General features: G+C 33.9%; 1 protein-coding gene across 1 annotated transcript in view; it reads right to left on the minus strand.

Moving 5' to 3' along the window:
- The window catches only part of SPATA16 (spermatogenesis associated 16), a 225,223-nt gene that overhangs the window by 126,308 nt on the left and 75,537 nt on the right, over positions 1-23,378 (minus strand). Inside the window, exon 3 of the mRNA XM_045788744.2 lies at positions 2,850-2,939. Within this exon, the coding sequence (XP_045644700.2) occupies positions 2,850-2,939 (90 nt within the window). The remainder of the gene's footprint in view (positions 1-2,849; positions 2,940-23,378) is intronic.

Here is a 23,378-nt window from a genome sequence, read left to right on the forward strand (position 1 = left end):
TTTATGTGCATAGAAACAAAGAGATATTAAAGAGCTAGGCTACTTGCTATTTCAGGTAAGACCTCACAGGTTGGCTGTTTCTTGGGGAGTTACAGCAATTTCAGTTTAGATTTATGGTCTGAAAATGTGCTTTCATCAATTTAACCAGTGCCAGTTGTCTGCTTAAGGATTACCAGCATCCCTGCAGAGCCTAAACCAAAATAAAATATCCTTAATTTTATTCAGTTTTCTACCATCTATATGTTCTTGTTCTCTCTTCTGGTAGGTAGGATGTTACTAAAAAAATATTGACCCATAAAATAAAAGGACCTGCTCATTGTTGTAAAGCTGACTGATTCCTTCTATTCAACTACAGGTCATAGCATTTTCTCTAGTCTCTCGGGTTGAGAATCCTGGCTTTTATGAGGCTGTCCTGGGAATCTTTTCTGACCTATTTACTAGGTATTCCTTCCTGGGTAGAACTAGTTAGGCTCAGAAAAACTTAGATGGACCAATTTCTAGTTCCTGGTTATAAATACTCTAACGTGAATCAGAAAGAGATGATTCACTTCACTGCAAATCATGGTTTTAAGACTTCCTAAGTCACATCTTAATGGCACTCTTTTGTATTTGGTAAGTGCCTTTCAATGTCAGAAACATGACTACTTGGCATTCTAGAAGAAATATATTTATTTGCATTTATTGTTTTACATTACGAGTCTAATAGCTAAAGGATACTATGATATTCATGATCATTCTTTCCCTTGAGGAAACCATAATGACTAATATTGTACATTGAGAACTATAATTGCCAAGGAAGCCAAGGTGGAAAACCCTTGTATCTGAAATTAATTGTATCTGCTTCTCTGTTGGGAAGCTCATGCCAGCTTAACCAACATTATCAGGAACTTCCTCGAGAAATATTGTCAGGTCAGTCATTATATGATCTTAAACAGATACACTTATTTCACTGAAGGGATATACATATCAGGGACAATGGATATTCAGTTCCAATTTTACATGGAAAATACTGACAAATTCCTAATTTTCAAGTTCTTATTATTTATTTGTTTTAGGGCCCATAAAGAATTTTTGTCACAACTTTAATTCAAACAGTCACACTTGATACAATTAAGTTATAGTCAATGATATGCGGGCAACCTGGCTCTCCCTGAATCAAAAAAGCCTGGCTTTATAGCATTTGCCAATTTCCATAGTGTAAATTCTCTCAGAATTGCTAAGTTCTCCTCTATTTTAACAATTGGCTTTCCCCAAATTCCAGAATATTAACAATTGCCTTTCCAGAGTCTATACAAGCTGACCCCAGCACACCACTAGCAGTTTTTTACTAGTTGCAATCTAGTTCTAAAGTTGCATCTAGCCTTCTCCTAATGATCTTTTGATTAGATTCAGAAGGCACACTAATAAACCCCTTTTAGAAAATGCTATTTTACAGATAGCGTTATCTGTTTACATTGGACCTATTAGCTTCTTTTGTAGCTAGGGACTTTTAAAAAGTACGGGACTGAAGGAAGCTTACCATCATCTCTTAAATTCCCTCTCATTCACATAGGAAAAGTATGTGGGCAGAAAGAAAGTCACAGAGACAACTCAATGGAGAAAATAAAATGTAGGAAGAAGTCATAAGTGAGTACATAAGATGGAACACATTAGAGAAAGTATAAGGAAAAATAGAATGTAAAAAACAAGATTGATACATAAGACCATTGTAATTTTTAAAAATGCACATTAACACACAGGTAAGTAGATGTGGCATAATGGTTGTTTGACTGCAAAGTGAGTGTAGTTGGGATTAATTCTGCCTTCCATATCCAACACTTAAGTCAATTTTGGTAACTCTCAGGACCATCTTATACAAGTGGAATTCACGTCGATTTCATGGTATTAATTTTATGGAGCCATTTTACTATCCATTTAAATTCCTTAAACTTCACTTTCCAAGAAAGTGTTATTTGCAAAGGTTCTAAAGACAATAACTACCTGCAACCTAGGCTTCTCATCCTTATTACTGCAGATATCTCCCTAGGAATTGTGCTTGGAGTTAAGTGTAGAAACCACTCACATTTACTTGCTAAATTCCTGGGATACTAAAGTGGACAAGTAAGAAACAGCAGCTATTTATTGGGAGATGAGGAAAATTCATTGAGAGATTCATCAAAAGGAAGGGATGATGATGATGATGATGATGATGATGATGATGATGATGATGGGCTTGACTCAGGAAGAAAAAAAGTCTTGGTTGTCATAGGTGAGAAGGAATTCTGAGTGTAGCATCGAAGCAGTGCACAATTCTTGCTTTTTTTTTTTTTTTTTGCTGTAAGTCTAGGTTTTGGGGATGAAAATATTAAAAGGTGCTTTGCTAGGTTTTTATAAAACATATTGGGGTCTAGGAGGCAATATGTTAGGACAGCTTTAACAACCTGTGGTGTCATAACTGATGCCAGCTCCTCTAGAAAGAGCCCCTGAGGTCTTTTTCACGTGGTTGGATTTCATTTCCAGAACTCAGGGAAGAGAGAGTCACAGAATTGTGTCATTACAACCAAGACCAGGAAACTACTCGAGAGCAGGAGGTCAAGTTCACTTCTAATCTTCCCTGGAAGTTTTCCCATCATTATCAGTGACCTCATGGCTGGAAAGTTTGAATTTTACTAAGAGCTATGAACACAGAATGGCTTTAATTAAAGAGAAGGATAGTCAATAATTGTTGGTTTGACGTTTATAAGACAATAATTCTGGTAAAATCATACTCCATGAGAGAAATGGAAAGTTCTATTATGCTATTACCAGAAGCTGAGAATAAAATTAATTTAACTTGAAATAAATCTTCACAAAAGTTATAACAAACATACCGGGCAGCTTCTGAATATCTCTCCAGACATCTAAACACTGTTGCCTGACGAAGATGATTTCGGAAATAAGCTGGGTTTAAAACAATGCTCCTGTAAAAAGATAAAAGAAATGCAAATGTTATTAGGTTTTTAAAAGTCAATTACCAGAAGTGTATAGGAATGAAATAACATGTATTCAATTTTATGTACTATATATTTTAAAAGATACTAATCAATGAGTCCCTTTCTTCCTGTAATTGTCAGTTAAGACAAATAAACAAGCATTATTGAAAAACTAATTAAGTTTGCATGATAAAAGAATTTTATTTATAGCACTGAATATCTTTTATAGATATGACAGTGACAAAAAATTGAATCCAACTTATATTACATGTAAGACATGGTGTTATTTTATTTGCTTATGAATCAGGCAAAAATCAGAGGTTATTTATGGTATGTGTACTTATAATGAAGGATGAGATTATTAGCTATTGAATTTCAGTTAAAAGAAAGGAACTGGAATTTGGGTGACATGGTCATTTGCACTCATTAATTAGGTTCTTGGGGAATGAAAGGAACTTGTACCATTGCTTAAGGACTCTTCTCTTGACCTTGCCACATTTGGTTAGGTCTTACTTTGGATTTCATTTCTTCTTTTTTTTTTTTATTTTTTTTTATTTTTATTTTTATTTATTTATTTATTTATTTATTTATTTAATGATTTTTTATCATATTATGTTAGTCACCATACAGCACATCCCCGGTTTCCGATGCAAGGCTCGATGATTCATCAGCTGTGTACAACACCCAGTGCACCATGCAATACATGCCCTCCTTACTACCCATCACCGGTCTATCCCATTCCCCCACCCCCCTCCCCTCTGAAGTCCTCAGTTTGTTTCTCATAGTCCATAGTCTCTCATGTTTCATTCCCCCTTCTGATTACCCCCCTTTCTTTATCCCTTTCTTCCCCTACTGATCATCCTAGTTCTTATGTTCCATAGATGAGAGAAATCATATGATAGTTGTCTTTCTCTGCTTGACTTATTTCACTTAGCATTATCTCCTCCAGTGCCGTCCATGTTGTAGCAAATGTTGAGAACTCGTTCTTTCTGATAGCTGAGTAATATTCCATTGTATATATGGACCACAACTTCTTATGGATTTCATTTCTTCTTTATTGAAATTACAAGGCTTGGCTTGAAGATAAAATGATCTATCTATCCTTATTTGTTGATTCTTTCATCATCTAAGTTTTGGAGTCTCAATTCATGCCCAGATGAAAAGATGATCACTCCCTAGCTGTCTTCTCACCTAGAAATAAACTGGTAGGCATTTCCCTTCTTTGATTCATCGAGAGCTAGGCACTGTTCAAGGCATTTGATATAATGAGGTGAACTAGACAGATGTAGTCCATGGCTCATCACCGAATGGGAAGATAGCTATTAGTGAAAGTTTGAAATGTAGCTTCTACTAACAGAATATATTGTGTTACTGATGTGGGATACAGAATGTTACAGAACCAACAGAGCATTATGAAGCAAACTTCTTATGAGGCTGCTTTTACAAGTTAATGTGAATCACTTGGAATTAGTTCATTATTGAAGTAAGTGTTTTTTAATCTTTTTTGAGAAGTTCACAGAGCTTTTTGAGAATCAGATGTAAGCTATGTACTTCTGCCCAGAAAAATGCACCCAAACATAATTGCCTAAATTTAGGGAATTTATGTGATCTCTGAAGCCTAGTCATGTCCAGATTACAAAACACTTATAGAAAGAATGAAGTAGAAAAGGAACATCTATCTGGCCCATCGTAGAATCATAGAATTATATGATGATGATATGGATTAACTGAATAATTTAGCTCACTTTAAACACAACTTAACAGAAACCAGAGAGGTTATGGGATCTTTCTAAAATCATACACAACAAATTAGTTGAAGAAAGGTTTCAAGTTTATTGTGTTTCCTATCTCTAGCCACAGTACTTCATATTAAATCTCTGGCTTTTTCTATGGTGATTTCTGAATTAAACGGGCCTAAGTTAGTGAAGTTTTAAGCTACTTTATGACTAATATTTTGTACAAATGAATACATTAAACCCCAAGAATATACAATATTTCCTTTGGTGATTTCTGATTAAAATGTTGGAAATTTAAAAACTCTTACATGAGTTCCATATCAATACCAAACTACTAATATTTTATATTAATTCAGGAAAAGAGTATGTTTATATGTCATCCTTTTAAAAGTAATTTTGTAAAAGTAAATCAGAGGGAATAAGAGTGGAGCTCTGTCAAAGGCCTACATCTTCTGACTGACTAGAAGTTTTCTTTCACATTATAGCTAATTCTTCCCTCTATCTTTGTAATCATTCATTCACTTGTGCCTTCTTACTAAGTGCCTATAAATGTGATGGGACAAAATCCTTACTGAATGGATGTTTCTAGCTTTTGACATCTCTTTGCCCATGATGTAGTATTCTGGCATTGCTGAGCTGTTCTGTAAGAATCTTGCTTTGTCAGACAAGTCCTTTTTTTTCCCCCTAGACAAGTTCTATTGACAAAAATGCAAAGACTGGAGAGAAGGATGGAGTGTGGTGGATAGGAGAAGTAGTGAGGCAAAGGTTTAGTAAAAGAAAGAGGAGGGAAAGGAAGAGTCATCAGAACGGTTTGGCATACAGGTGAAGGAGAAGATTATCATAGCTAGTGAGGGTTGATGAGCTAAACATGGGAACGGTTTCAATGTGGCTTTTAAAAAGGATAGATTTTTTTTAAATTGCTTGTAATTACAAGTCCTCTTTTTGGTGTTGAAAAAATACAAGTAGAGAACACGAGCTTAGAAATCACTATTGCTAGACTGGAATAGTTTCTTTCAACCATAATATAACCCTACACGGTACCATGTTAAGTCACAGCTTTATCTGAGGGAGCAAAGAAGACCTGGACCCAGTCTACCCTGAAAGGTGGAGGTATAATTATAATAGAATGTTTAGAAATTTGAGATGAGATATTATATTTGGTAATTTATAATTTTTGGCTCTCATAATTATTGCAGTATTTACTGTGTGCTTATGATATGCCTTATTAGATATTTGGCAAAGAAATGCCAGTGGTGATTATGAAGCCTAGTTTTTACACTTTTAGTAATTTATTTGGTGCTTTCTAAAATGACATACCCTTTTAAAGATGTATTTTATGTGCATACCACTTGTAAAGGAAATGTTGATTTAGCCTTTAAAAGTTCTTAATCATTTATCATTTGATGCCATTTGGGGAGTTGTAGGAGGCAGTCTAGGACCAAAATGGACAATCTGACTGGGGCTACAGTGAAAAAAGAAACAAACAAACAAAAGCCCCAGCAACCCTACAATTATAATCAGAGAGAGAACTCTGTGCTGATGGGTCTGATTTTATCACAGAGGAAATAACTCTGATTTAGCTATGTTGATAGGGCTTTTGGTAAAAAACAAGATCATGTTAAAGAGAATAGCTAAATTATAGAACTCATTGAATTTTTGTCAGAAGAACGGAGATAGTGTTAGTAACAGGCCGTGATTGCTCATTCAATTGACTAGTACTGTTTAAACAGAATGAGATTATGTAAAATAATAAATATTATAATAGATAAAAGTTTATCAATTTGTTAGCTGTGGTATATCTTATCCTTTTTTATGATTTTATACTAAAGTTCACATAATTTGATATGTGTGCATGCATGCATGTGCACTTGTTTTATGAAGTCCTAAGGTTATGACGTTGGAAGGCCAGAAGATAAGTCTATTCTGGTGATTATTTGAAGTGTCTCAATGCACTTGTCAAATAATTCGTTTTTCTCTCAGTGATTGATATGCCACCTCCATTACATATAAGTTTATATGCACAGTTGGATCCATGGCTGGACTTTGTATCCCACACTTTTAACCTGTCTGTTTCTATGCAGAACAAATTGTTTTAATTATTGTCATTTTAAAATACATTTCTGGAAGAGAAGAACTGCTTAATGCCCTCTGTGAAAAAATTTTATTATACAGCATGTTTATTCTTCCTGATGAACTTTATAACCTTCATCTTTTAAAGTTAAAAAAAGCAGCATTTGGTGGTTTTCATTGTGTTAAGATAAAAGCATTAGATCAATTTTAGTCGGAATAGACATTTTTATACTGTTGTCTTCCCACCCAGGGATGTGACATTTCTCTTCTTCATTCAAATATTTTTTTGTCTCCCAGTAATTTTTTAACCTTCTTTTTACTTTTTTAAAAACAGAGGTTTCACTAATTTCTTATTAATTCTTAGGTTTTAAAATTTTATGAGAATTATATGTGAGAATACATATGTATATATGTGTGTGAATGTGTAGGTATGCATGCACATATACATATGCATACACACACACACACACACACACACACACACACACACACGACTTACTACTCAAAACATGATTGGCAGCACCTGAGAACTCGTTAGAAATGTAAAATCTTAATTCCCACCTCAAACCTGCTCAATCTGTGTTTTAGCAAACCCCCCCGGTTAATTGTAGGCATCTTAAAGTTTGAGAAGGATTGCATATATTCATAGTGAGAATGGGATTTTGCCCATTATTTCCTACTTCTTATTGCAAGCATTTACATATGTATTTTAAAAATACCTATTTTTGTATCCTTTTGACCTAATATTGCAATAATTTAGTTTTATTCACATCATCTGCAAATAATGATGGTTGGTACTGCTTTTCAATATTTACAACTTTTTTCTTCTCTTACTGCATAGGCTACAATATTTTTTAAAGGAATTCAAGTGAGGTAATCTAGGGATGATTTACTATTTCACTGATAATTATGATTATGGATTGATATGAGAAAAATCATTTTTTCCAAGAGTTATTATCAGAAATAAATGTTTATTTTTTTCAAATATCCTTTGGAGCTATCAATTTGATCTTGTGGACTTTGTCCTTTGACATTTTGTAGGGATGATTTAATTACTGATTCAAAAGAACATTGAAATTAAGAAATAATATTAAAATCAAAGATTAAGAAAGTGAATAATAGAACAACTATATCCAGGACAAAAAATGAACAAACATAAAAATAAGGTGGTTTTATTGTTGTTGTTTGTTATTATTATTATTATTATTGTTATTCTGTGGTTTTTATAAAATATTATGTTGGTATTGAGTTGCCAGAAGTTTTTAATTTTTTTGGTCTTTTAACCAAACTAAATGGCTTAGTTTTAGCCATTCCTTCTACTGTTCTTTCTTTTAGCTCATTCATTTCTACATCATTTCTATTTTTCTATTTTCTATTTTTGTTCTCTCTGGATTTTATTATTTCTCTTCTTATTCTTCACTTAGTCTATTTATGTTTTCTTTCTATATAAAGATAAAAGCATTTACAGTTATGATTTTCCTTTACTGTTTTTTTGCTGATTTTGACTATATCCTTAAGAGTGATAGAGTATGTTTTACTTTCATAATTTTTTCCCCTGGTCTCTAAATACAGATTTGTATTCCTCTTTGATTGAAAAATTATTTAGGATAACATTTTTCAATTTCCAAAGGGTAGATTTCTTATTATAACTCTTATCGTTAATTTCTCATTTTATTACAAAATAAACACAGAATATATTGTACATTTCTGCTTTTTATACACCTTACAAGTAATAGATGATGGAGTTAGCAAACATTTTAATGGCATGTGGAGGAAATAATACATTCCTCATTTGTAATGTACTGTTAGTTAGAAACTGCTGTAAGAGAACTTACAAGATTTTTAATGATCTAAATAAAACTGCTAAATAGGTACCTGTTTCATTCAGTTTCCTTGGGAGATCTTTTAGACTTAATTTTAATGGTAATGATTCCTATTTCAAAATTCAGTTTGTTTTTAAGGGCAATATTGATTTCATGTTCTTTGTTCTCTTCTTTATATTTATTCTCAAATTTTTAGAAAATTAACTTTCTTTAATATACTTTTATTTAGGTCAGTTTTATGAAGCATAATTTACATACAGTAGTATTCACCTTTTTAAAGTGTATAGTTTGATGCATTTTGACAAGTTTATAACTATACCACAATAAAGATATAGCATATTTCCAACTGCACCAAAAAGTCAGAATGGAGGTAGGAGTTTCCTATCTATTTCCCCAGAGACACATATGTTTTGCTTCTATTTCTCCACCAGAAGCCATGGATTTTTGCCTGGATTTTGTGAATGAGAATGTTAGCTATCACTCCTTCAGGGGCTTAAGGTTTTGGCTTTATATGAGATTAGGGATCAGAAAAGCAAATTATTGTTTAGGCAAAGATGCCTAAATCCAGTTCCCTTTAACTTGCTTGGTCAGTAGCAAGGTAAATTAGCATTGATTCATCCTCCTGAATGACGCTCCTTTTACTTTTCTAGTGAAGTGCTGAAAATATTCTTTTAGATATGTAGATCTAGAGATTTCAAAAAATGTGGACTATTTTAATTTCACCAAATAAGATATTCTTGTGAATAAGACAGTGACATTTATGCTGGATAATGGCATCATTCAGTGGATTATAACTAGCTAGACAACCAATCAATAATATTGAAGTATGGTTTGTGTTATTATGAAAGAAGGAATTTAATGGCTTGTCCTTAGCCTTTTTTGTGGACAGTATTTCCATTAGTGACTAAGATTAAGTGATTGTAAGGATATCTATGAAATCTTCAGATGGCATAAATTTTACCTAACAAGGAACTAATATCACTGATGACAGAAGCAAAATTCAAAATGATCTGGACTGGTTAAAAATAAAAATCTTATGTTATAGATTTAAAAAGTCAGTTTACAAGTACAATCATAGTTTGAGAGTGACAACGTGGAAAAAGTCTGAATATTTTAACTAATCACAAGCTAAATGTGACACTATGACAGAAATAGAAAAAAACTGTACATAAAACTTTTATCAATCAAATGCATTCTGTCCAAATAATAAATGATACTTTCATTAAATTGTGCCTTAGCCATATTGTCTATTGAATTAGTCTATAGTTCTGAGCATCTGTGAGAATTATCACCATACTGTAGTGTGTCTAGAGCATCTAGTCAGTCTGGAGAACACAGTGTGTGAAGATATGGAATGAAAATGATATGTCTAGAGAGTTAAATAAGATTAGTGGAGACTAAGTAAGTACTTTCAAATACAAAGATCTGCCATGTGGAAAACAGAATAATTATTCTATGCAATGCCAGATGAGGCCAGGCAAAACCCAGTATTATGAAGTTATTAATAGTTCAGTTCACATAAGGAGGGACCAATGATGCAATAGGTTTTGAGAAGTTTTCTTTTTACTGGAATCATTTAAGTGATATTTAGAATGCCATCTGTCAAAATGTGTAGAAGAAAGTCTTGACTGAGGAGGAGATTAGGCTAAATGACTTCCAAATATATTCACAAAAATCTTTATAATATATTGCCAAGCACCATGACGGGTCTAAGTTTTTCCCTACTTGCAAGGTTACAAGTTAGCCTGACATAGTTTCATGGATGCTCATAGAATACATGAATCTTCAAGGCTGGAAACAAAGGACAGTTTTTTACAACAATAGCAGCAGCCAGTCTATAAGTCTCTTGTTGTACTGATTCCTTGAGCCACAATTCCCAGATGGCAATGAAAAGAGAACCAGGTGACATTTTTCACATGCAGTAGGTTGCATTTTAAGAGAAGAATCCTGAGCTTAGAGAATGTAGATCTTTTATAATGGGCTATAAGCACGCCTGTCCTTAACCCTAGAGGAAGACATTATCTCCATCCTCTGTGAGCAGACTTGCTTTTTCTTCCAAGGCTGTTTGCCACACAGTCAATTTTGAAAAGATAGTCCAGAGCAAAGCCCAGTCAGTGCCTTGTTCACAAGACATGCAAAAATGTGGGAGGCCCATGGAAAACTGTCTTCCTACACAGATAACTTTTGTTCAGATATTCAGGCACTATTTGTTTATATTCATGCCGTTAACAAATAAAAAAGGCTCATAACAAGGCACAAATAGTTAAAATGTCATAGGAAAATGACAGGATAGCAGTATTGAAGAGTGAGTGACTACATTGTTACCTATTTATATTCTGTTCTAGGAGGAATTTAAAATAGCTTATAGGATACTTACGAGGTTAAAGCAAAGTAAAAATAACTCATAGGAAACAAAAGGAAAAATAGGTAAACTGGACTACATCAAAATCAAAAACGTCAGTGCATCAAAGGACACTCATCATCAACAGAATGAAAAGGCAACACATGGAATGGAAGAAAATATTTGCAAATCATATACCTTATAAGGGGTTAATTTCCAGAATATATAAGGAGCTCCTACAACTCAACCATGAAAAAACAAAGAACCTAATTTAAAGGTGGGCAAAAGACTTGAATAGACATTTCTCCAAAGAAGATATACACATGGCCAATAAGCATATGAAAAGATGCTCAACATCACTAATCATTAAGGAAATGCAAATCAAACCCACAATGAGATACCACCTCACACTCATTAGAATGGCTACTGTCAAAAAACCAGAAAACAGTTAAGTGTTGACAAGGATGTGGAAAATTGGAACTCTTGTACATGGTTTGTGGGAATATGAAATGGTGAAACTGCTATGGAAAACAATATGGTAGTTCTCCAAGAAATTAAAAATATAATCACAATATGATCCAGCAATTCCACTTCTGTGTATATATTCCAAAGAACTGAAAAACAAGGTTTCAAAGATGTACCCCCACATTCACAGCAATATTATTTACAATAACCAAAATGTGTAAACAACCCGTGTCCATCAACAGATGAGTGGATATACACAATGTAGTATATACATACAATGGAATACTATTCAGCCTTAAAAAGAAAGGGAATTCTTACACATGCTACAACATGGATGAACCTTCAGGATATTATGCTAAGTTAAATAAACCAATCACAAAAAGGTAAATATTTATATGAGGTACCTAGGGTAGATAAATTCATAGAAATAGAAAGTAGAATGATGGTTGCCAGGGACTGAGGTGAGAGGGAAATGCAAAGTTATTGTTTAATAGAATAGAATTTTAGTTTTGCAAGATGAAAACAGTTCTGGAGATAGACTGTATAGCAATGTGAATGTACTTAACACTATAGCAATGTGAATGTACTTACTGTACTCTTAAAGAATGGGTAAGATGGTGAATTTTATGTTACATGTGTTTTAGCACAATTAAAAATAAACCAAAAACAAAACTGAATGGGCAAAGCAATATTAAAAATAGAGATGTTAAGATGAAGCCTGGATGAAATTAGTACACAAAGTATATCATAAGTTTGACTGGGATGGACTACAGCCTGTTTTTTTTTCTTGGTTTGCTGGTAGCTAATAGAAAGAAGGATGTATAATTTGTTTTAAACAAGCCAGTTGCTCAATTCAAATATTTCTTGTAGTTTAATCAGAAAGATCACGTTATTCAAAGATGCCCTATAATGTAACAATCTCTGTCCTCAGAAACAGATTTATAGACAAATCAGTAAGGGATCTATACTGTTGCTTCTTAGAGCTTCTTTCAACATGGCTGTTGTCTTAATACCAAATCTCAATCTAGTAACCTAAATTCCAGAGTAGGTGGAAAAAATGGGACTACAAAGAGAATGTATGCAATTGTGTTGTCACTACATAAGGAGTCAGTGAAATTTTAGTGATTACGTTTTATTTGGTCACTTGGTTCACTACAAAAGATTACATCAAAAATTAATGATGCGCTATATGTTGGCTAATTGAATTTGAATAAAGAAATAAATGGAGAAAAAGCATTTTACAAAAAATAAAAAAAGTTAAAAAGTTAAAAAAAAGAATTAACAGCTAAAATAAAATATAACAGTCCATAATTTATTGAGAAGAATTGAGAAGTCCATGTACTCATTTTAAATATTTCACATTGACAAGCAAGTTAGGACAATGGAATAACCCAGTTTAACGTTATGTGGGAGAAATGAACTACTTTATAAAGATTAGAACATAAAATCAGAATTAAAGGCATTGGTTTTTGAAATAAGAAAATTATAGTAGGCTTTTGTCAAGCAAAGTTTACAGCTCTGCCAAAATAGTAGCAAAGTATGTTTCTGCAAAAGCATGAAAGTAAAATCTAACTCTTTAGGAAAACAACAAGAAATCATTCTTAAATTATTTCTTGAAATCCCAGCATGTTCATGATGACAGAAAACAAGTTTAGAGAAGACAAACAGGGGACTAACTCAAACATTACCCTGATGTTTTGCCACTCAAATTACCATTAATTATATGTGGAAAATATTAAATTACTCAAGTGAGCAACAATTTATTTCTTGACATAACCAAAAGTCAGTGGGATAAATACTTGAAGATTTTGCTATATTGTCACAGTATTGAAAAATATATAGTCAGAAGGGAGATATTATATTGTCTGTCTTCTTTATAGAATTAATAATAAACATACATTAAAGAATGATGAGCATCTATGCTTAAGTATATTTTACTTTAGAATTTCAGTATGAGATTTCCTCATTTAGATAAATAGAATGAAGATTAAGGGAGGCAAATAATAAATTTAATGGGTCATTAATATAAAAAAATAGGAACCTTTAAAAGAAGGCCTCCTAAGGCTTTTAGCCTTCCATATTCTTCATCGACATAAATATCACTGGTTAACATGAATCAAATAATCATCAAAAATAAGTATGACATCCTAGTAGATCTTTACAAGTGTACAGTAATATGCCTTTTTGAGCAATGGAGAACATTTCTTTTTCTCTACATTTCTTTTTTTTTTTAAAGATTTTATTTATTTATTTGACAGGATAGAGACAGCCAGCGAGAGAGGGAACACAAGCAGGGGGAGTGGGAGAGGAAGAAGCAGGCTCTTAGCAGAGGAGCCCAATGTGGGGCTCGATCCCATAACGCCGGGATCATGCCCTGAGCCGAAGGCAGACACTTAACCACTGTGCCACCCAGGCGCCCCCTTTTTCTCTACATTTCTTTTATGTTTTTACTCTGTATCCATGGAGATCTCTCCATAATGGGAAGTAATGCTCACCAATATTATTTATCTTTATGTGTACACACCTAGAAAATTCCTGACACACAATGGACACTCAATGAACATTTATGGATTAAAACGCTACTGAGTGACTGAATGAACTTTTCCTCAGGAGCCACAAGAGAACCTAATCTTATGTAAGATTCACCAATGAGATCTACATCTGTTATGAACTGAATATACTAAGCACCCCCCACTGACTTTTGCACTTAGATCCCAGTTGAACATCAGATTCACACAATTTCATAACCCCTACCTGTATGCAGATGTGATCAGTAATGAAAGGCAGTTTATGTAATTAAAGGATATAAAGATAAAGATAGATAAGTAGAACCTTTGAAAAAAATTTCCAATACAGAATTATTTTTCATAATTTTAAAACTTTAAAAAAAAGCCTCCACATTTTTGTAGACTGTAATTGTGTCTTCCTTCTTTCTTTTTTCTCCATCTGTCAAATGCCTGGATAGAGTAAGCATGAGATGGATTCCCATTTATTTTTCATCTACATTGTAATCCAAAGACTGTCCAGTAAAAGCTGTTAGTAAATCACTTGGTCAGCTCTCCCAACAAAACCATCTTTGAGTAATACAGTATATCAGCCTATCTTTTGACATTTTCATTTTTTGGTCTTGACATTTTCTCTTAAAAAATAATACAGTGTTGGCCCTATTATCTTTTCTTTAAGGTCTGTGAACCAAATACTGGCTATCAACTCTCTTGTAGAAAAGCTATCAAGATTCAGAGACAAAGATGTAGATGTAAGGCTCTATTCATCTGTCTGTGTAATATTGAGGGGTGGAGAGTGGAGCAGTGGTGTTGGTGGGTTAAGAACAGCGTGACAAATATCACATGTATTTTTCCATTCTCTGTGTTGCTTTGGTAGGATGCATTTTAGAATGATTACTTTGAAAAGTACAATTAATAAATTCTCCTCTGTTCTAACCCACCAGAAATTACTTATGATTTATTCAGCAACAATTATTGGGTGTAAACCATGTTCCAGACATTGCATAGGTTCTAAAGAAAAGAGCCAGAAGGGTAAATACATACTTAAGCTAAGATTTTGAGTAGCCCTATAGAATGGAAATAAATGTCTGTCTGCATTTATTATTTTTTATGCTGCCTTCAACTGGCAATTATGTAAGAATCTTTAAAATGAACTTAAATAAATTATAGTGGCTTCTACTATATAGTTTCACTGGATAATGAAATGGGATGCTTATTTCTTTTAGAATCTGAGAATTAAGGGGTTTTTTTGATAGCAGAATCAAAGCCATTTGTATTTTATCAAGTATTAATATTATTCATATTAACATCATGATTTTTTGGTTTGAGACTAATAAATGACATCCAGATAACAATATTTTACCTACTATAAAGCCCCTTGTAGCTCCCACATCAAAGGAGAAATATTAATGTAACACATATGCTTTATGACGTGATTGGACTTCTGACAATTGTCTATGATTTCCCTTTGTTGAATTAAGAAAATTACTGGGATCATACCACAATGGGCACTGTATTTATGTATAGAGTGTCCATCTTGCCTAAATCCCTAGATTAAAGCCAAAATTTGAATTGGATATGGACTTTGATTATGGGAAAAGCTCTCAATGTTGGATTCAATGTTTAGTTATAGACCAAATTAACATTACTGAAAGTGACTCTAATTAGGGAACTCTACTAACTACTAATAGTATAAATAAGAATGTTAATGGTTTCTCTTTGAAATACAAAGGGATTTTCTAATGTGTTTATTGCTTCTTTCTTTATTGACAGATCTCCTATTTTTATATCCTATTCTCTTTGACTCAGAGTATAGAGTTGCAACCTGTTGTGACTTGTACCAAATAAACTGTCATAGCACATTATTTTGGAAAGAATGTATTTTCCAGATATCTTTAAAAGTGCTGCCTTTTCTGTGAATATAATGACAACAGCATGTATCATGTTCTTTTTGTTTAAAAAGTTATGTTAGATACTAAGCAACTAGCCCCCAAATGAAGGTTTTAGCCCAGTTGTGAAAAATTATATAGATATTTATATAACCAACAATAAATGAACTAAAACTTGAAACGGTTAATTGGGGGATGTATACAAAAAGGTGGAAAAACAAAAGGCTTGGGCAAAGGATCTGCAGTGACAGGAAAATGTAAAACTTGGAAAGAAGTCAGGAGGAAGTGAGTTTTGAGCTGCATGTTAAAATGGTCACATTTAGGGAAAAAAAGTAGAAAATCCAAATTGGAAGAGTGGCCCCCCCCTAATGACTTGATGATAGAGAATGTTAAAAACTGCCATGTAAATTTGCTTGACTAAAGTAATAAATTGACCATAGAGAAAGGCAGGAGCCTATTAAGAATCTGTTCATTAGTTAAAGGATTTTTAATTTTATGGAAGAAATTAACAATGCTTCACGGATTACTAAACAAGCGCATAATGGCAACATGTTTTAAGAAGACAATCACTGCAACTATTCTGACAAAAGATCAGAGATACAAAAGCTGGGAGGATACTAGGGATGCTATGAACTAATACCGTGATTCTCAAAGTGTGGCCTGCAGATTCCCAAGGATTCTTTGGCCCTTTTGGGCCCTCACAATATTATTATTATTAGTAGTATTAATATTATTTTCATAATAATATTCAGATATTATTTTCCTTTATCACTATGTTGACATTTGCACTAACATTGCAAAAGCTTAGTGGACAAAACTGCAAGAATCAAATCACTGATATCAAACTGTTCTTGTATTCATTGAGTGTATTCTTCACCATTGTATCTACTTGTCCCCCCCAAAATCTCAACCCTTGAGTGCCTGTCTTTTAATATTTGGCATGATGAGACAGGAAACATGCATAAAGCACTTCTCTCTTGCATAACGAAGTATGCTAGTTGTCCTGAAGAAAAGTACTTGTGCCATTGTATGCATTTATGAGCTGACTTAGCTGTTGTTACCATGGTACACCATTTTTTATGTGGAAGAACAACTGACAAAGTGATTATCAGACTTTGAATTTGGCTGACTTTTTTTGAAAATGAAACAAGTGTGCCTGTCACTTAAAGAAACACACTGACAGTATTTATTGCCAGTGATAGAAGTTTGAGCTTTTGAGCACAAATTAGAATTTTGGAAAACTTGTATCTGTCACTATGAGCTTGACAGCCACCCAGTGCTTAAAGACCTTCTGATGAGATTGGTAATACTAACACGTGCAATTTAAAAATTTTACTATTGGATAATAGAAATTTGCATAATAGAAATCTGCAAATAATGCATTATTTTCCAAATAACCAATGTGTGATATTACTAACTCATAACAATCTATTCAAACTCTAAGAAAAACCAATGGCTTTCAACGTAACAGAGTACAAGTTGATTGACAATGGTTCCAGAATCCACATTGTAATTAATCTTTAAGAAACTATCACTTGTTGGAGCGCCTGGGTGGCTCAGTAGGTTAAGTGTCTGTTTGCCTTCAGCTTGGGTCATGACCCAGGGTCCTGGGATAGAGCCCTGCATCTGGCTCCCTGCTCAGGGGGAAGCCTGCTTCTCCCTCTGCCCACTGCTCTCCCTGCTTGTGCTCTCTCTTTCTCTCTCTATCAAATAAATAAATAAAATCTTCAAAAAAAAAAAAAAAAAAAAGAAACTCACTTGTCAAGTCTTGGGGTAGTATCAAAGAAGAATATTCAGGATTATCCGAAAAGTCTTTTAACATTCTCTTTTGTTTTCTAATTACGCCATCTGTGTCAGATTGGATTTTCTTCATATAGTGCAAACACATGGCAACAGATTGAATGCAGAATCAGGTATGAGAACTCAGTTTCATTTTATGATGTTATACATTAAATAGATTTGCAACATGTAAAACAATGTTATTCCTCTGTGCATTTTTTGAAAATACAGCTATTTTTAATAAAATATTTATCTTACGTTAACATGTAATGGGTTTATTATTTTTAAATGAATAACTAAATATTTTTAAATTTCTATATTTTAATTTCTAACATGGTAAATACTTATAGATATAACCCATATAAATCAAAAGCTCTTTGGGAGCCTCAATAATGCTTAAAAATAGAATGGTTCGTAAGGCCAGTTTGAGGACTACTTACTGTATAAGCAAATAGTCAAAATTCGTATGAAGGCTCTACCTATAAGAATGAAGAAGAAGCACATGGGACATACTTGTTTAGTAATTTGCACTATATCACACCATCCTTTTACCCTGTTTTTTAAAATCAAAATACCTCCGTCTCCTTTTTTGGGGCACATACATTTGACGTCTCAATGTTATTCTCACATTATTTTCTTTCCACAAAAGCTGCCTTCTTTTTTTTTTTTTTAAGATTTTATTTATTTATTTGACAGAGAGAGAGGCAGCCAGTAAGAGAGGGAACACAAGCAAGGGGAGTGGGAGAGGAAGAAGCAGGCTCCCAGCGGTGGAGCCCAATGCAGGGCTCTATCCCAAGACTCCGGGATCACGCCCTGAGCTGAAGGCAAATGCTTAACGACTGAGCCACCCAGGTGCCCCCAAAAGCTACTTTCTCAGAAACTATATTTGTTGAACAGGTTCTACAATAAAGTCTTACAGCAACTAAAAGTCTAAGAAAACCAAAAGATTAAAATTAATTATATAGTGAAGTTGTATATTAGATTTCTTTCATCTGCTAATCTTTTGTAAAACACCACAAAAATAGCGAATACTATTTGTGTGAAATTAACTGTCTTGTGTAAATTAACTGTCTTGTGTAAAAGTTGTATTTGCTAACAAAATCTTAATAATTGGTAATATCATATGAATATTTATATCTAATTAGAAAATTATTTTGCTTCAGGTAACCTAGGAAAGGCACATGGTCTGCATTTCCTCCAGTAAGGAAGATTCTTAAGAATTGTATGTGACAGCTATAACCTGTGAGCAAAGTTATAGGCAGCACCATCAAGGAGACATTTCTTCTCAAACTAAAGGTGTTATAACTTAACATATGGCTGCTCTTCAGACTTCTATGAAAAATGAGGAAAGGTCACAGGGCCGAGAGAGGATATACAGAAGGAATATTTGCCATAGCAACAGATGAGAAAATAAGGGAGGGTTTAGGTAAATACAGCAGTAATAGTATAACTCCAGGATTTGCAAAATGCTATTTGAAGTTAACACTATGCTGTCAGTGATATACAATGACCACATCCATGAAATACATGTTTTTGAACTGTGAAAAATAAAATGGATACTAGACTGGTACCTATATTTATAAGATGTTCAGCTCTTCTAAGGTAAACTAATAGAGTCAGAGTATGTCAGGCACACTCAACAAGAGATTTCTATCTGGAAAAGAAGCAAAGAGAAAATTTAAAATATCAAACACAGGCTGGCAAGAGCTATAAAATGAATAGAGGTTGGCATCTAGGCCATGTTTTTTACCTGCTCCAATAAAAACTGGTCTGCCCCAAGTTTGTCTCTTGCTACTTGTGGCCTTATATGTAATAGCCTATATAGTGACTTCTCCATGCCAAATACCCCAGAAAAGATCTTTAGGACTGAAATGGTGGGAAAACATCAAGGACAGTTGCTTCAAGAATAAGACACAAATACCAATTTTATAGTTTCACCTGGGTAAGGCAGATTCATAGGAATAAGCTTTAATTTCTTTAAATGGTGTTCATTAAATTTGGAAATGTGGGTAGTCCTCTAATTTTCCTCAAAGTTAGTTATTTTTAACATTTTTGGACATCCAGTATTAATCAGTTCCTTGTGTTTTCTTAGACTTCCTCAATTTTAATTCTGGTCTTGACTTACTTCATTTTCTTTCCTTTTCCCTTTCCTTTCCTTTCCTTTCCTTTCCTTTCCTTTCCTTTCCTTTCCTTTCCTTTCCTTTCCTTTCCTCTTTCCTTTCCTCTTTTCTTTTCTTTTCTTTTCCTTTCTTTTCTTTTCTTTTCTTTTCTTTTTTCTTTTCTTTCTTTCCTTTCCTTTCCTTTTCTCTTTTCTTTCTTTTTTTTTCTTTTTAAGATTGATTTATTTATTTTAGAGAGGGGCGAGAGGGAGAGGGAGAGAAATCTTCAAGCAGACTCCCTCTGTAGAGCCTGATGTGGGGATTTACCCCAGGACCCTGAGATCATGACCTGAGCTGAAATCAAGAGTCAGATGCTTAACCGACTAAGCTACCCAGGTGCACCTTGACTTCATTTTCTAACTACTTGTCTGGAAATTTTTGTGTGTAGAGGCAACAAACTAGGAGGCTAAAAACAATTATGTCCCAATAGGGACCATCAAAATGGTTTTCACTTTGTTGATGAGTATTAGATGGACTGACCACTCACTGTGTTAAACAGAGCAAAGGTGCTCATGAAAAGAAGTTTGTGAATTCCGTACTTGTAAAATTTCAGGCTAATCATCTGATATGTTTGAAATAAAACACAATGGTGACCATGAGGCTAAGATTTGCCAAAAATTTTCCATTTGTAAAACACTTACATACCTATAACGTCATTTGACCCCCTTCACAAGCTTATTCCTATGAATCTGCCTTACCCAGGTGTTGAGGAAGATACAGTCATTACCCCTTGTTCAGAGATGCTGAAGAATGCAGAGAAACTGAGACAAAGAGAAGTTAAGTGCTTTGTGAGTCAAGACTAGTTAGTGATGTTGCAAGGATTCAAATCCAGGCCTTTGATTGTTGAGGCTTCTTTCACTACATTACAAGAAAATTTCACAGCTCTTCTACTTTAAAATTACAGAATTAATCCTTGAAAATCTAGAATTATTTTAAAAAATCAATTGACCTTACAGGAAGTAGAAACAAACATATCTCTTCTGTTTTCATTAATCATACTTACCCCAGTCCACATCAATTACATGTTTTAGAACATTTCAAAATTTTAAGTACATGGCTGCTTTTAATATCCCAGTGAGAATTTACAGAGGAAGAAGTTGCAGAAAGGCTAAATGACTTGTTCATTCCTTCAGAATGGATTTTAAAGCTAGTATATTAGAAAATGGGAAACAAATATAAAAAGAATCATCTTAAAATAACATAGAAATAAACCAACCAGAAGGAGCGCCTGTGTAGCCTTTTTGCCAATTTCAAGGACCAAAACGAACAATGTTTCCTGAGGCACTACTCAGCATGGGAATCGTGCATTAGCACCCCTGGCCTGTTTTCCAAGAACAACATGGAAGTTAAAAGTAGGGTAACAAACCAGCAATAACTGGTAGATTCACATTCCAACGAGAGGTCCTGACAGGCAGATGCATTGTTGCATAAGAATACTGCTCCACTACATTAAATCCTGCCTCCTCATTTATGAACCATTTCTATATCAATGAGTAAATGGAAAGGAAAGATAAAAGCCAAATGGATACTGACTCCAGAGTTCAGACTAGGCTAAATTATTAGAAGAGGAGTGGAAGCTGGGATGAGACATAAAACATCAAGCAAGATGATTATAAACTAAAATGCAGTCAACTTAATATAAGGGTGGATGATGACCTGTCTGGGTGAAGAGTCATGGGAGGAATGGTAAAGTGTAATGGAGGTAATACAGGAATGCTGAAGTCAGGGTTACTGTAATTAATCTACTGCAAGCTCTGTTATAATAAAAAAAAATAAGCATAAAAGACTGTGAATATATTTAATATAAATAGAATAAAATCCTTTTATTTTAGCTTTTGACTTGGACAAGCAACTCAAGAAACCTGATCCAGCTTCAGAACCTATTACTGAAAACTCAAGAGAGGGTCAATATGTTTTGTTATGCCTTTGCTATGTCTTAAATATTACTCTCTGATCAGACATAGTCATTGCTATCTCCTTTTTCCTCCTCTCTTCTCCACCCCCCTTTCCCCTTCCCCTTCTTCTTTTCCTTCCTTCTCCTCCCCCCTCCTCTTCCTTTTCCTCCTCATCTCCCTCTCCCTCTCCCTCTCCCTCTCCCTTCCCTTCCCTTCCCTTCCCTTCCCTTCCCTTCCCTTCCCTTCCCTTCCCTTCCCTTCCCTTCCCTTCCCTTCCCTTCCCTTCCTTTTCCTCCTCTCCTTGTCCTACTCCCTCTCTTTCTTCTCTTCCTTTTCCTCCTCCTCTCTTTTTCCCTTTCTCTCCCCCTTTCTTCCTCTTCTCTACCTGCTTCTTTTCTTTCTTCTCTTGCTTCTCCTTCAAAAAAGAAACTTCAAATAAGATGTCTGAGCCATCAGGGTGTGTTGTGTTCTTATTAAGATAAACAAATAATGACTGTTAGACACTTAGACACATTTATATTTCTTGGATAAAATATATGACCATACTTAATTATTTTCTGGAATTTATTTGCTTTAAGCTTCATTATTTTTTTCTCACTTAAATTTTTTTTAACATGAATAGGTTTACGTGTTTATCTTTCAAGACAATTTTATCAATTCATGTGATAATCACAATGAAGAGGCAGGGCTTCAGGTAAAAAGAGGGAAAAAAAAGTGGTGATAATGTATGTTAGAGTCTTGTGATTTAAAAGCTGTGTTGCATCAATATTATACCATAGACTTGCTAAATATTATCCACAAATCACACAAGTGGAAAGAAGGCTTTTTCAAACCAATCAGACAAGTGGTAGGTGAGCCTATATTTTATGATTTCAGGGACAATGACTACTACATCCCAGTGCTACCTCAATCTGTATGGGAATCCCTCCAGATTTTAAAGATATTAAGATTTTCATTATTTTCAATAATGAAATGAGATGACAACCAGAATTTTTAGGAGAAAGAAAAATTACCATATTGTCATAAGTTTGCTGGGAGGTAGTTCTTTGTTTATAAAATGGTAGTAAGGAAAACTTAGGAAGTTACTGGAAGAATTAACTGAGAGAGCATATGAAGTGCCTAATCACACCTACTATGTGGTAGACATTCAATAAATACTTTTTCTCATTCCTGCTTGAGAACTATTTCTTATGTGGTCAATTTTGCACTGCAGAAAGTATTGTGATTGTTCCCTGCAGTATGTACAGTGAACATTTTGCCCTTCCACAGAAATTGGAATGTTTAATATTCTTTTAGAGTTATGTTTCATATAATCTTCAGCGGAAGTATCTTTTTTACAGGTAAATATATTTTTGTGGGGACATAAAGGTACTAATGATCCATACCGTATTTTTTAACATGCTAACTTCTTGAAGAGCCAAAGTGTCTAACTTGCAAAAAGTCCAACAAGGTATCCTTAAGTCATAATTTCCCTTTGTTTTCTTCACACTCAAACTCATAGAAACATACAGGCATACATGGTCACACAGACACATACAGTTGTGCTAATTGGAAGGATAACCAGTAATCAAGGGATTATTGAAGGATAGAACTAGGAAGAAGCAGATTTTTTAGCTCAAGCCTCTCTAAGAGTTGAGAAAAATGAGTATTGATACTGTAATGTCTTTTTGAAATGAATGGCAATGTCTTCGAAACAGTTACCCATGTGTTTTCTCAAAGCAATTAACTGTGAGGTACTCAGGGTTATATATATTCAGGTAGATCAA

Source organism: Ursus americanus, chromosome 4 (genome assembly GCF_024610735.1).
Source record: "Ursus americanus isolate L20-20 chromosome 4, mUrsAme1.1.p, whole genome shotgun sequence".
Taxonomy (NCBI): domain Eukaryota; kingdom Metazoa; phylum Chordata; class Mammalia; order Carnivora; family Ursidae; genus Ursus; species Ursus americanus.